The 16,077-nt window shown below is 39.1% G+C and overlaps 1 protein-coding gene across 1 annotated transcript in view; it reads left to right on the plus strand.

The window, feature by feature from the left end:
* Positions 1–16,077, plus strand: part of LOC136874627 (zinc finger protein 664) — a 110,135-nt gene that overhangs the window by 23,987 nt on the left and 70,071 nt on the right. The window contains exon 3 of the mRNA XM_068227890.1: positions 15,006–15,134. Coding sequence (XP_068083991.1) covers positions 15,006–15,134 — 129 coding nt within the window. The remainder of the gene's footprint in view (positions 1–15,005; positions 15,135–16,077) is intronic.

Genomic DNA, 16,077 nt, shown 5'->3' on the forward strand with positions numbered 1-16,077 from the left:
AGATGCCCTCCTAATGGGGTCTCATGATAATACTTGAAGATCATAGGTACAAGAACCGCTGGAACAACAACTTTCATCAACTTATCATGCCTCGAAGGGCAACATAGAACACCATTCCTCAGAACATAAGGGACAGCATGTTCCCCAGAAGAAAGGGTTTCCATTATCGGAGCCAGCGTCGGATCTTCACGTTGGTATTTCTCAATATCCCTAAAAAGCATGGGAGCATCTGTTAAGATGGCATTAACACCAGATAGTATGGACTCGGAAGGTGATGAACTATCGACCGGTTCGTGGGTCTCGACGTCGTTATGAAACATACGGCTGAGTCCATCAGCAACAACATTTTCGGTACCTCTGATATGTCTAACATCAAACTGGAAGGCGGAAATACGAATAGCCCAGCGGGCTATACGACCAGTACGACGCGGCCTACCTAAGACCCAGCTTAGGGCTTGATTATCTGTTTCCAGGTCGAATTTGACATGTTCCAGATAGAGACGGAACTTTTCTAAGGCAAATAAGACTGCCAACCCTTCGAGCTCATAGATGGAATACTTGGCTTCTTGAGCCGATAGAGTCCTAGATGCATAGGTGATGGGTCGCCTCCCTAGTTCAGTCTCTTGAAGAAGGACTGCAGCTACAGCTGACGATGACGCGTCCGTTTGGACGATGAATTTCTTTGAGAAATCAGGCATAGCAAGGACAGGGGCATTACAGAGAGCTAATTTCAGATCTTCAAAAGCGGCTTGTTGAGAAGGTCCCCACTCGAATTTGATGCCTTTCCTACGAAGAAGGTTTAAGGGCGCCGCTCTATTAGCAAAGTTAGGAATGAACTTTCTGAAGAAATTCACCATACCAATGAACCTGGCGATACCTTTAATGTCCTTGGGAGGTTTAAAATCACGGATGGCCTGAGTTCTAGAATGATCGACTGCTACACCATCGGGTGACACAATATGCCCTAGGAATGACATAGAGGGCTTAGCAAAGGCGACCTTGGACAACTTAACGGTTAACCCAGCCTTACGAAGGCGATCGAGAACTTCTCGCAGATGATCTAGATGTTCTTCAAAAGTCTCTGAAAATACGACGACATCATCTAAATAGTGATATAAGTACTCGAATTTGATGTCGGAGAAAACCCTATCTAGTAGCCTAGTGAGCACAGCTGCTCCCGTAGGGAGCCCGAAAGGCACGCGGTTGTATTCATATAAATTCCAGTCCGTGGCAAACGCTGTAAGGTGTTTAGACTCTTCGGCAAGGGGAATTTGATTATAGGCCTGATTTAAGTCCAAGATGGTGAAGAACTTGGCCTTACGAAACCATGAAAAACAAGAATGAAGGTCAGGAAGGGGCACAGATTGCAACACCACCTTCCGATTGAGAGCCCTGTAATCAATGACAGGCCTGAAGCCTCCTTGGGGTTTCGGGACTAGAAAAATAGGCGATGAATACGCCGACTTAGAGGGCCTAATAATACCATCCTTCAACATCTGATCGATAATTTCTTTCAGAGCCTTCATTTTAGGTGGAGATAGCCTATACGGTGGAAAACGAACAGGAATCGAATCCGTGACCTCAATTTTGTATTCAATAAGGTCAGTAACACCAAGAGTATCAGAGAACACCTCGGGAAACGACTGACACAGTTTGCGAATACTATCAGCCTGCTCCTCAGGTAGATGTCTAAGGTCTAACAACATCTCATCCTGGGTAGGCGGAATAGAAGAACATGACACAGAATTACACTTTAATAGTGGTATTTTACAACTAGAAGCAAATTTGAATGTGCACGACCTAGACTGGAGATCGAGCACAAGACCAGTGTGAGAAATAAAGTCAGCTCCCAATATAATGGGGCAAGACAATTGCTTGGCCACAAACAATTTAATTTTCCATGTAAACTTAAAAATACGAATCTTGACCAGTAAGGAACCTAGAATTTCTAATGGAGATGAATTAGCCGAAATGTATTGAACAGGAGAAGAGACATAGTCAGGAAGTTTACAAACCGATTTCAATTTAGAATACCATTCAGCCGAAATAATCGAACAAACACTCCCTGAATCCAAGAGAGCTGTTATAGGCTCGTTATTTAACTCAATCTTAAGAAAAGGAACAGGTGCGGGGGTATCCGCCGCAATCCTAAGACATTCTTTAGGGCATTCAAAAGATGAATTTGAAGGCTGATCGTTCTCTGCATTTACAACCTGTTTACTAGGGGCTGAGTCTCGGGAAGATGGATTAGTCGACTCAGCCGGAGCCACTAGTCACTTTTATTATTGGCATAGGTGGAATTTGCACCAGAAGTTGAGCAGGAGGGGGTGCTATTTGAGTTGGGACAATTCTTGGCAATATGTGAGAAAGCCCCACATTTAAAACAGCCTTGTGATGACCCGGCTCCATTCCTTGTCCCACTTGACTTGATCAGCGGACACTTTTTGCGCAGATGGTCAGGCGACCCGCAAGCATAACATTTACAGGGATTGACTGGTCGGCGAGGTGGAGGCCGAGTGTTACTAAAGGAAGGCGGGGGTTCTTTCGCGACACGCAAAGAATCGGCGTATCTAACTCCTTCCGCTGAGACGGCCAATGCTTCAAGTTCAGAGAAGGTTTGCGGGCACGCCGCGAAACACAAATATGACCTATAGGGGGGTGAAATTCCCTCTACAATAGCCTGTACAATCTGATCTTCAGGAAAATGAAGGGCAAACACCCTAGTATAAAACTTAATGTCCTGTATGAAATCAGCCAAGTTTTCATCCAAGCGCTGTACACGATAATAGTACTTCTGAATAAGGGAGGACCTGGCCCTAGCCGGGATGAAGTTAGCTAGCAAATGGGCATGGAAATCCTCAATAGAAGATTGCTCGGCAATGGCTCTAACTATTTTGTCAGAGAGAATACCAATAGCATACGGATAGATAATTTGCAAGATTTGACATGGAGAAAGAGAAAAAACAAGGGCATGATCCTGAAATTCCACTAGAAATCTTAAAAATGAAGTTACGTCACTGGTGGTATTAATGGAAAACTTAGAAATACCTCTGAGCAACATTGCCAATGGATGAGGCAAGCTACTAAACCCGGGTGACATAGTAGGTAAAGGTTTCAATGGCAAGGAAGTTAATTCAGAACGGATGTTACTCAGCGATGCACGGCGTTCAGACTCGTTGTCCAATGGGGCAGAGATAGTTTGAGCAGCGATGGTTTTCCTATTTACTTCTCCCTTAGCAGGTTCTTCCTCGCTACCTACATTCACTATGGTGGGCTGATCAGATTTGGGAGGAACTTCCCCAGTTAACAATTGAGTGACCTTACTAGATAATTCGGAAATATTTTCCAGGAGCGTACTAGCTTCCTTCCTCTGAACATCATTCAGTTTTAGAGACAACAGATCGTTAACCCTATTCGAAAAATGATATAGCCTGCCTTGCACACGCTTAATTTGATTCGGAGACGGATCATTTTCATCAAAAAAACTAACTACAGAAGCTAGCCCAGTAACATTCTCCGTGATCGTGGAAAGAGAATCGTCAATTTCTTTCTCTCCCAAATTGGGGATGGAAATGGGCAAATCCAGGGACTCTCTAAGCTTGTTAGTGTCTATTGCAACCGTGCCTCCAGATTGCACATTTCTGATAGTTAATTCATAGATCAACTCCTCCTTGCGCAAATAGTTAAGAAGGAGAACATCGCGAGGGCCGGGCATGATGACAGACCAATTTTGAAAAGGTCAAAAAATTCCAGCAACTGAGAAAATGGTTAGAGTTCGGAACAAACAATATTTAGCCGTCAAAAGGGGCTAAATTGAGACCCATTCAACCACGCTCTGCTACCACTTGTTACCGTGTTTTGGTGGTAGTTATGCATGAAAGAAGGTGCTGGGTGGTGAATGGGTCTCAAGCTACTAAAGTGAAATTAATTTTAAAATTTAACAAGGTTATATTTTCTTTTCAAAATTAGGTAACAACAAATAGAACAGGTACTTAGTAGCCGAAACACGATTGACAAATACATTTACATAGGTACCCCATTTGGGGCTTCAAAAGTCAGAAACATAATTCTTGAGCAATGAGCCCAACCTTACAATGAACACCATACAACAAAGGGGCCGAAAACCCCCAAACATGCCAGAAACATCTGCTTCCAATTACATCCAAAAGCCTCCTTGAGGCAGAAACACAATTTTCAAAAAGGGCAACTTCCCCCTAAAATACAAGCCTATCATAGGCCACTCCGAACTCCACCTTTAAGCCGTCCTCAAAGGACATATACACAGGGGCAAAATACCCAACCTACTGAGGTCTGTTAAATAAGAAGAAGATTAATACATGACCTCTAAAATACAATTTGAGAGGAGGCGAACTTGCACTCCTAATACACTTTGCTTAAGACCTACTTGGCACTAGGCCGTTAATACAAGGGCTAATCCCATACTACAGAGGTGACTTAATAGCAATTTACATTACATTACGGAAGAATTGGTTGAGAAAAATAAGTTCACCTCAGGACGATGTGAGTGGGAGCTCGAGAGGGTTAAGCACTCTCTATCCCGATATGTCGTTTTAAAAGAGAATATATGAAAAGAGTAGTTACATTTTAGGAAAAGGTTACATGGTTGAACGCTTAGAACCCGCCCCGAAAGTTAAACTGCTGAGCTAGCAAAGAAAGAAGTTATTAATCGGCCATTACCTTGTTGTTGACCGCTGCCGAAGAAAGAGGCGCTTCCCGCCCCCTGCTATGTACTTAACACACTGAAAGATGGAACACAAGTGGCCCGGAGACCCGAAAATCAGCAGTTTATATCCTCTCGCGGAAGGTTCTAGGCGTTAGGGGAAAGAAAACACCCTCCCACAAACTCTTTATTGGGTAGGACCCCGCAACAGATTCAAGTTGGGGGAAGATACACCAGATTGGTCAGAAATTAATAGAAGAAATTCGGGATTGGATACATTCATAACAGGGGGAAGAAAGGGGTAAATATTGCCAACTTAAACAATGACAGAAAGAAATTTAACAAAGAACAAACTCTTGAAATTAAATTTTCTCCAAAAAAATAGTTCTTTGACTCCGCACTAGGTTGCACTATTGTAGATCTTCAGTAGTGTCCTCTAGAAGAGAAAGTTCACACTTCTTACTTCAAGCGAAACAAAAACACATCAAAAGTGACACAGTTCTAAAACTCCAAAATTTACAGGTAGTGACATCTTCTGAGAAGGTAGAAAATTAATAACGTCAATAAAGTTCAGACTTCCTCCAGCAGAGGAGTTTTAACTGGCGCGCATTTAAATTAGCGGCGTGGAGGTGTACCACCCGGTACAGTAAAGATCCATTATATTATAACAGGGAAGTAACAAGACTAAGAAGGAGGTGCAGGTTGGAAAGAAACAGAGTTAGAAATGGCTGTGGAAGTAAGGAGAAATTGAAGAAACTTTGGCTGTGGAAGTAAGGAGAAATTGAAGAAACTTACTAGGAACTTGAATCTAGCAAAGAAGTCAGCTAAGGATAACATGTTGGTAAGCATAATAGGTGGCCATACAAATTTTAGTGAAAAATGGAATAGTATGTATAGGTACAGTACTTTAAGGCAGAAACAGGTTCCAAGAAGGACATTCCAGAAATCATTAATGAACAAGGGGAGTGTGTATGCGAGGATCTTCAAAAGGCAGACGTATTCAGTCAGCAGTATGTAGAGATTGTTGGTTACAAGGATAATGTCCAGATAGAGGAATGACTAATACTAAAGAAGTATTAAAATTTACCTATGACAGCAATGACATTTACAGTAAGATACAAAAGTTGAAAACTAGAAAAGCAGCTGGAATTGATAAGGTTTCGGGGGATATACTAAAGACAGTGGGTTGGGATATAGTACCATATCTGAAGTACTTGTTTGATTATTGTTTGCAAGAAGGAACTTTACCAAATGAATGGAGAGTAGCTATTGTAGCCCCTGTATGTAAAGGAAAGGGTGAAAGACATAAAGCTGAAAATTACAGGCCAGTCAGTTTGACATGCTTTGTATGTAAGCTTTGGGAAAGCATTCTTTCTGGTTATATAAGGCATGTAGGCAAAATGCAGAAAGGCAAAATCAACATTGAGGTAAGAAAAGAAGTCCTACCAGTGCTTTGTGGAAAAATTTGTCAATCTGTACCAAGGAGTTTACCAGTAACTTGGTCAGAAGTGCAAGCTTTAGATTAATGGTTCATTATTGTCAAGTACCAGGCTAGTTGGCTATACAGTTAGGGGCGTGCAGCTGTGAGCTTGCATCCAGGAGATAGTGGGTTTGAACCCCGCTTTTGGTAGCCCTGAAGATGGTTTTCCATGGTTTTCCATTTTTGTACCAAGCAAATGGTGGGACTGTAACTCAATGAAGGCCATGGCTGCTTCCTTCCCATCCCTAGGCCTTTCCTATCCCATCGACGCCATAAGACCTATCTGTGTCAGTGCAATGTAAAAGAAATAGCAAAAAAAAAATGCCAGGTTAACAATTTGATCAGCTTGCCAGTGCAAAATTTGGGAAGACTAGTTTATGCATAGTGATGAGGGTAAGAAACAAGACCTTGTGTGTAATTTAGTATAACGGCCAAGAGGATCCCTCATGCTGACCACACGACACCTCATATTTTGCAGGTCCTCAGGTTGAGCAGCAGTTGCTTTTTTGCTCCATGGTTTTTTTGTGTATGTTTAATTTACATGTAGCTGTGACAAATATCAGTCTATTTCACTGCCAACTTACTCCTCCAGAAATGTACACATATGTAGGAACACAGAACCCTAATGAGAATTAAAATTTTCTACTTTGGAAGAGATGTCCATAGACAACCTTCCTTCACAACCATTTGGTAAAATTAGCTGTTTTTGAACCTTCAGTGATGTAAATAAAGACAGAATTGTCATTCTTGCAAAGGTTGAATTTGGACCTGGTTTCTTTGCACGGGAGGCAGTACAGAAATTGAGCAGCATGCTTGTCATGAAAGTGATATGCTACTATTCTGAACATGGCACAGTAACAAAGAGGAGAGGCAAGTAGAGACTTGCAGAGGTTTATGAGGGAGAGAAAAAGTACAGTTATGGGGGATAGTAAACAGTGAAAGGAACTCCATTGCTTGTCCTTGTTTTTTCTCAGTTTCACAATATTCTGGACATATGTGCACTTTCCTTTCTTTCAAAATTATTTACAGGATTGTAATAAAACCTGACACACTATTTCTACATTAGCTAATGTAAATTTTGACTGGAAGCATTTCTTGATATGTCTGTTAATTTGGTAGGTGGAGTCTCACCAATTGGTATGAAAAAGAATTAAAAATCTGGTAACCTCCATCTAATAAACACCTCAAATTATCATTTGAATAGACAGTAATTATGTCCCAAGAACCAGCATCATTAAAAAAATAATCATAAATGGTAATAAAGTTTTATAATTAAAGGACAATGAACCACTGTTGCAAGGCTTTTGTTGCAATTTTCACTCAGTCAAGAATTCTGGCTTAAAAGGCTCTACAAATGACATCACATATCATAGAAACAAGTCTGTTGATTGTATTGTGAGCATTTGTAAATCGGTTAATTGCAGACATGTATAAGTCACCAGTGTCCAGAAACCTGTAGGCCTATGTAAATTGTAATTGTAGTACATTCAAATTATGAATTCAAATTGACGTACATAAATGGATCCATTGTTTTCAGTCCTTGTGTATCAATAGTTTATGAGCAACATGTAGAATGCAATAGAATGTACCTGCCACTAATCTTTTACTTACCGAGCTCGACAGCTGCAGTCGCTTAAGTGCGGCCAGTATCCAGTATTCACGAGATAGTATGTTCGAACCCCACTGTCGGCAGCCCTGAAAATGGTTTTCCGTGGTTTCCCATTTTCACACCGGGCAAATGCTTCGGCTGTACCTTAATTAAGGCCACGGCTGCTTCCTTCCCACTCCTAGCCCTTCCCTGTCCCATTGTCACCACAACACCTATCTGTGTCAGTGCGACATAAAGCAACTTAAAAAAAGAAATCTTTTGCTTAATATATATTTCCATGACATGGTAATTTCGACGGTGAACATCACTTCTAATTTTAAACCTTAAAAACTAAATAATAATAATAATAATAATAATAATAATAATAATAATAATAAATTTAATGATACTGTCAGCCTTTCCTCAAAACTTACACTTTTCCTCTAATTTGTTTACCTGATGTCTATTAGTGATTTCAGTTTTTCCACTAATTCTTTATAAGTTCCTGAATTTTTTTTATTGTTTCATAACAAAGGCATGGGTTAGTGGAATTCTCCAAGGCTCTCACACTTAAGGAAAATTTGCCTTGTCCACTGTGATCGTCTGGTTCTTTCCTTTCTCCTAATATATTCATACATTAGAATAGTATCTTCACCTGAATTATCACGTTCACAACACATTCTTTTCTGCTCGTGAATACGAATACATCTGTAGCTTGTATATTACTGGGCGGAAGTATTAGCTGTTTCTGTGCAGTCAGTCCCTCTCGATCGATGACGATTATGACAAGGTAAATGATTTTAGTCGTTAGTACTCAATGGTAGCTGGTTGCTCTTGATTATTCAATGCTCTGTGTGCCAGGGTGTAAGTGTGGTTTGCTAAGATAAGGCCTTCTGAGTATGTTCTGATGTTTGTAAATGTCTATCCTGTGTTCAAGCATCGTCTGCTGCTATGGACTACATGGCTCTCAACTCTCCATGCTTCTGTTCAAACAATCACACGATGGTTACCGTATTTCCTGCAGGAGCGCTAGCATGATATCTGTCATCTTTCTGCATTTTTAGGACACTGAGGCCGCATAGCAGTCTACACATATGTATATTAAAATTGTTATAATATTAATTTGTATTTAAAATTTCATGCCCAATTATGGTCATGATTAATTTACACTACAATTACTTTAATTGTATTAAAGCCTAGCAAAATAACCATGTTGTATGTACTTGATACAATGTACTGCCTATTTATAAAATGAAAGCTGGCAATCATCTAATTAAAGTAACTTTTATTTACTTGTAGGTAATGGTATCGGTATATTATTAACACAGTGGATTTTTGCTGTGTACCGTATTACAGAAACCAGAGTGAGAAAAGTAAAGGCATTTTGGTTCATGAATTTCCATGGGATGCAGACCTAAGACAGAAATGGCTGAAAAACATGTCACTCGATAGGTATGTTCCAAATTTTGAATCCAGAATATCCTTTGTGTGTAGTCTGCATTTTGCTGGAGCAGATTACCATCCCAGACTAAAAATGAGGAAATGGATAAACAATGTTGTTCCTTCCATATTAAAAAATTATCCTGAGCATAAGATGCCAAATTCAAAATCAACACTAGAAAGTGAATAAAGGAATGTGAAATCTGGAAAAACACTGGAAAGAAAAGGGAGAGAGAAGAGCTGTTTATGCTTAAGTCAGTCAGCTGGCAGATAGTACAGACAATCAATAAATGTTATGAAGTCAACAACGAGGAAAACCGTTTGACACTCAAATTGAGGCATGCTGATTAGAAAATAAAGAAGTTGGCAGCTAATTTGGAAATAGAGAAAGTGAAGATGGATCCTGAAGATTAGAAGACCTCATTCATACTGGACCAAACTTTAAATTACCAGCTGTCACTCTGTTGGTCAGAAAAATACATAAAACAGTGTATTTATTTGTTTGAAGGGTTATGCTTAAGCACAAAATCATTTATCCAAGTTGCCTTCTAGCAACATATTTATTTGTTACGTAGGAGACACTTTGTGCTGAACATGAGTGACAGATCTTGTCAAAGAAAGACTTATCATAGAAAATGAAAGATTGAATGAGGCAGAAAAAGTGTGTTCCCTCATTATTGATCAAATGGCAATAAAGCAACAATTGTTATATGACAAGGAGTTGGTAACATTTTTTGGTCATGAAGATACATCAGCACATGTCGAGGCTGGTTGAAATGTAGGCAGTTTTAGCAGTATTTCCATTTCAGTAGGGAGTCGATAGTTAATTATGCTTCCTTACATGTGGCATATCAATTTCTTACTAACTTCTTGTTCATTTTGAAGAGGTGTATGGTGTTGAAGTATACTGTCTGACTCTGTCAGTCATCAACCGAGTTGAAACTATTGTTTTAATTTTCAGATTGGTTGCTGATAACCACAAGATATAAGTGCCTCCCAGTGTACCGACTGACCAACAGCCTAGTAGCACTGGGAGATGTTCACGCTAGAGCTTAAAGGTGTGTAGTGCATAGCCAAAGGCGATGGTTCAGCAGACTGAAATACTTCTGTTATTTGACCTGAAGTGTGGAATGTTGCATTGTATGAAGGTCGAACTAGGTAATAACAGGTGCAAAAAAAAAAAGAGAATTGAACCCTTGTAGTGTTATGTAGAGATACTGAATATTAGGTTCTTAGGCCAGGTAAAAATAAACAGATAATGAATATAATTGATGTGAGGAGAATGATTTAGGAATGCTTGACCATCAGAAGTAAATACACAGAGCTTGTATGGCTTTTATTGAGGAAAAGTGCAAGGAGTGGTAAAGGTTGATGTATAGATAACATAATGTAACAAGTATTTTATAGTGTAGCACAGGACAGGTTGGTATGGAGGGGTGCATCAAACTGGTCTTGTGACCCAGGCTTAGTGCTGTAGTCACTGGCTTTTTGCCACAGGGCACAGTCTTTGGATGTGGGATAGTTTGTCCCTGAGGTTCAGTCTCCTCATAAAACTGGTTATGAGACAATATCAACAGTCACCTACTAGAGGCTTGCTTGCTAGGTTCTCATACATAGAGCTATTAGACCGGCTATGAGCAGCAGATGCTGAAGCCGGCTGCGTGTGGCCGCCATCATCTTATGTCACTACGTGTTTCTGATGCGTTTATATAAAATCGTAGCAGAAAGTGGAATATTGGACAGATAATTATTAAAAACACTTTCGAATATTAACAGTAATATTGATTGCATAGGTCTGTGTTATCCTATATTTTACTGTTAAGAAAACCACTGGTATATCAATTTATGAATGCTTCAAAGCAGGGTTCTCAGATATGAAAGGATGCCAAAGTTTATATTTTGTTTTCAAATAGTTGTTTTGAATTCTCTACCAATCTTACTGGATGAATCAGACACGTCATTCACAAATCTGAAAATCGTCCAACTTAAACATCTTTTTTTTTTTCAATAATCTCACTCCCCAGAGGAGACAACAAAAGCAAGCCCTTAAAACTAAAAGAAAAATAGATCCTACCCAGCTAATCAACAACAAAAATTACCAGAAAGCAACTGAAAAAATAAAAATCACAGACAAACTTGAAGACTTAGTACACAACCTTAAACAAATTGCAGAAGACCTAGCTCCAATTAAACCACGTAAAAAAACACCAATGGTGGAACAGTGAATGTGATGAAACAGTGGAGAAAAGACATCAGGCATGGCTATTACATCAGTCCCAAAAGACAGAAATATCCTATCAAAAGCTAGTAAAACAGAGAAAAGAAACTACCCAAGTCTTAAGAAGAATAAAAAGACAACATCATAAGGACACCCTGCAGTTAATTGAAGAACAGTTCAGTAAAACTAAATCAAGGGACTACTACAAAACCTTCAGAAAGCAGCTCCAAAAATATGAACCCCCGACCCTACTGATGAAGGATGAAGATGTTAAGCTGGCCCATAACAATAAAGACAATGCAGAAATTCTGGCTAAACATTTCAACAAGCTTTTAAATTGTGAGGAACCTACAGAACTCCTTCATTTGGACACCAACACCCCGATAAAAACATCACCAGAAAACATCAATCCCCCCACAATAAAGGAAGTCTACCAAGCTCTGAATAAATTAAAAAACTACAAAGCGCCAGGAGAAGATCAGACCTTTGCGGAAATCTGGAAATATGCAGGAACCTCAGCAAAAGTTGCCCTCCATCAACAACTTGTCTCTATCTGGATTAAAGAAGAACTACCAGAACACTGGACAACAGCCCTCATTCATCCTCTGCACAAAAAAGAGGACAAAACCGACCCTAATAACTACAGGGGAATCTCGCTCCTAGACATAACATACAAAATATTTTCAATAATCATCCTTAATAGGATAAGTTTACAACTTGAGAAAGAACTAGGAGAATATCAAGGAGGTTTCAGACCCTGGAGGAGCTGTCCTGATCAGATCATGAGTCTTAAGTTGATAATGGACTATAACAGGAGAAGAAACAGAGATATGGTGATAACATTTGTAGATTTCAAGAAAGCTTATGATTGCATCCATAGAGAATCTCTGTTTAAAATTTTAAGACACCTTGGACTACACCCCAAATTAATAAACATGATAAAATTGACTCTCACCAATACCAAGTCAAAAGTGAAGTTTAGGGGTGAAACATCAGAGACATTTGAAATTAAAACTGGACTACGGCAGGGAGATGGGCTCTCACCACTATTATTTAACTGTGCTCTAGAAATGGTAATGAGGGAATGGTTTAGAAAATGTCCCCCCAAAATAAAGATTGGCCGAAAAATCAAAACAAATTGCCTGGGTTTTGCTGATGATTTAGCATTACTAGCAGTGGACATAAAAGAAGCAAAAACCCAGATATCAGAACTTCAAAACATTGCAAATAAAATTGGCCTCAAAATATCATTTGAAAAAACAGAAATTATGCCCCAAAAACCAACACAGCTAAAAGAAGTCACCATAAATGGTAATAAAATCAAAATAGTAACTCAGTTTAAATATCTTGGAGAAGTAATAACACATAACTTAAATGAAAAAATCTCAATCCAAGTAAGAACAAATAGATTAGCTAAAGCACAAAAATTAACATGGGATATCTACAAAAAGAAATGTCTATCAATAAATACAAAAATAAAACACTACAACACAGTTATAAAACCGGAAGCTACATATGCAGCAGAAACACTCTTTTACCTGAATAAACAATCAAAGACTGACAGACTTCAGAAAATTGAAAGGAGGATTGGAAGAACCTGTATCAACAAAAAATATCAGAAAGATGGACAGTGGCGGTTAATACCTAACAAAGTCGTGTACAAAGAGCTAGAACCCATTACAGATACTATGCGTAAGAGGAGACTGGGATTCTTTGGACATATCATGAGGATGCAGGACTCGAGACTTCTGAAACAACTAGTACAACACAATCTCGTCTCAAAAAATACCACAACAGGATGTAAATGGATCAGAGAAGTAAGAGAGGATCTGAAGGAAATAGGCCTTACAACAGAAGACACCAAAAATAAGATAAAATTGAATACAAAACTCAAGAATACAAACCTCCGCTTTACCCTTACACAAAACAAACCAACAACACGCACATTTTCAACTGAGGAAAGGGCACGAAGATCGGAGCGTCTGAAGAAGTACTGGGAGGACCGCAAAGCCCGAACAATCCCTTCAAAGAGACCTGAACGACGGACTGACTAAAGTGATCCTATGTGGTCATAAAAGAAGAAGAAGAATCTAATGACTACTATCGATTGTCTCAGAATCTTCAAGGAGGGTAAAACATATATTTATACCAATAATATGCTTTGAGGTTAGTTTGATAGCTAAGTGCAAACCCTCAGCACTCTGTAGCTTAAAGTGGGTTCCTCAGTAAAAATTACTTTCTTTTAAGCTAAGGAGCTGCATTCACACTTGATCATATGACAAGCATCTAACAGAATAGCAACTGATGCATAATCTGCTACAGGATGGGAAGAATATGTTTGCAAATCAGTTAAATGATGTAAATTTGCACACAACATTGTGCAATGCTTGTGTTGTTGCTAGTTCCAAATATTACAGATGCTATATTAACACCAATTTTGTACAATTTCTCGAGTTTATCATCAGAAATCCCTGTTCTTAATACTAGGAATTTTCCAAACATCATTCACAGCAGTGCACATTATAACACACACCAACTTTGCAGTAGGCAAGCTTATAAGCTATCTTCTTTGCATCACAGTGTTCCTCTTTTTATTTATTAAATCCGTCTATTAGTTTCCTTTTGCACGGTGCTAATTGTTCTGCACTATTAGGCCTACAATCTGAGGTCTGAATTACAGCGCCACTGTCACCTGCCTGCTTACACCACTCTTATTTTCTAGGATGACATTGCTCCGAATTGGTGTTTTTCCTTGTTTCCTTGTATGGTTCTACAACTATGCTGAATACTGAAGAAAAATGCAGGAAATGGCTTCTTCTTTCAGTCTTATTGTCTGACCTGTCTACTGGGCATGAATACTGCTAGCAAACAATGGAGGCTGCAGTATGATGCCAGTTCTGTCTTCTAATTGCCTTAATCCATGATTTTCTTATGTCCCTTCTGGGTGAAGACCTATTGGAAGGCAAGAAAATGAAATGAATCATTTAGGCCTGGTTTGTAATTATTCTGGCCTAATGGAAAATAAAACTTATTTCACTTTACATTCCACTCCAATTTCGTCAAATATTTTGACAACCTTACAACATACCTTTAAAAAAGTAGAAGAAACCAGAAAACACTTAACTTATAACTATATGTTGTACTTATATTCATCTTCTTCTTGTTCTTGTTCCACAGCCCATCATAAGGTGACTAACACCAACAAAACTGTAAGGCAAAAATCAGTGATCTCTGTTTCCTATATATTTAAGCATCTTTAATAGTAATTTAATTGTGTTAATAACTAGACAGAACTTGTAAGCTACATACTGGTGTATTCAAACTCCTATTCTTCCCTTCATTCTTTGTGAATAGCAAAAACATTCCAAAACACTAGGTATGCAGGTATTCACCATTCTGACAAGAAACTAATGTGAAATGTGTACAAAACTTAAGACAGTAATATACATATTTACACCGGATCTCTAGTGACATGAGAGTAAGTGCTATGTAACGAGATAGAACTCTGCTGGTCTAATAGCTAAATATCTGTGAATGATGACCCAAACAGCAGTAGAAGTACTAATTATAAAAAGTATGTTTTGGACTCATGTTTCAGTGTAACATCAGTAGAAGTAATTTACATCCCCAGCACTGTATAAAACTTCAATTGCTTTGTGAAATGGACTCAGAAGTGCAGATCAAAGAAGAACCAGTCTGTCTGGAGGAAATAGCCAGTACTTCACTTGTAAGTATTATTCCAGATAACATTATAGTGATAAGGATTTAACCATTAGAAGTTGGCTAAGTTTCACTGGTTACATAACTCTACTTGTATCTGTTGTACAGGAAATGTATGAGTACATTGCTATCTATTCTTTACTTTTTGTACTAATCTCAAATAAACACCAATTATTTTAGTTGATTGAGTTATCAGTCCATAGATTGATTTTATGCAGCCTTCCTCACCACCCTATCCTATGCTAAATTTTTTATTTCTACATAATTGCTGCATCTCACATCTGCCCTAATCTGCTTGTCATATTTATACCTTGGTCTACCCCTACTGTTCTTACCAGCTACAGCACCCTCAGAAACGATCTGCACATGTCATGGGTGTCTTAAGATGTGTCCTATCATTCTATCCCTTCGTCTGGTAAAATTTAGCCAAATCAATCTCCTCTCACCAATTGGATTCAGTATCTCTTAATTCGTAATTCACCCTATCTGTGCCGAACTCGGTAGCTGCAGTCACTGAAGTGCGGCCAGTATCCAGTATTCAGGAGATAGCAGATTCAAACGCCACTGTCAGCAGCCCTGAAGATGATTTTCGGTGGTTTCCCACTTTCACACCAGGAAAATGCTGGGGCTGTACCTTGATTAAGGCCATGGCTGATTCCTTCCCACTCCTAGCCCTTTCCTGCCCCATCATCACCATAACAACTATCTGAGTCGGTGTGACGTAAAGCAACTTGTCAGAAAAAAACACATCTATCTGTCTCACCTTCAGCGTTCTTCTGTAACATCATATTTCAAAAGCTTCTATCCTCTTTCTTTGTGAGCTAGTTAACTTCCGTACAATGCCATGCTGCAGATGAATGTCTTCAAAAACTTCTTCCTAATTCGTATATCAACATCTGAAGTGAGCAAATTTCTTTTCTTAAGAAAGGCCTTCTTTGGTTGTGCTGGTC

The sequence above is a fragment of the Anabrus simplex genome, chromosome 5 (genome assembly GCF_040414725.1).
Source record: "Anabrus simplex isolate iqAnaSimp1 chromosome 5, ASM4041472v1, whole genome shotgun sequence".
Classification (NCBI taxonomy): Eukaryota; Metazoa; Arthropoda; class Insecta; order Orthoptera; family Tettigoniidae; genus Anabrus; species Anabrus simplex.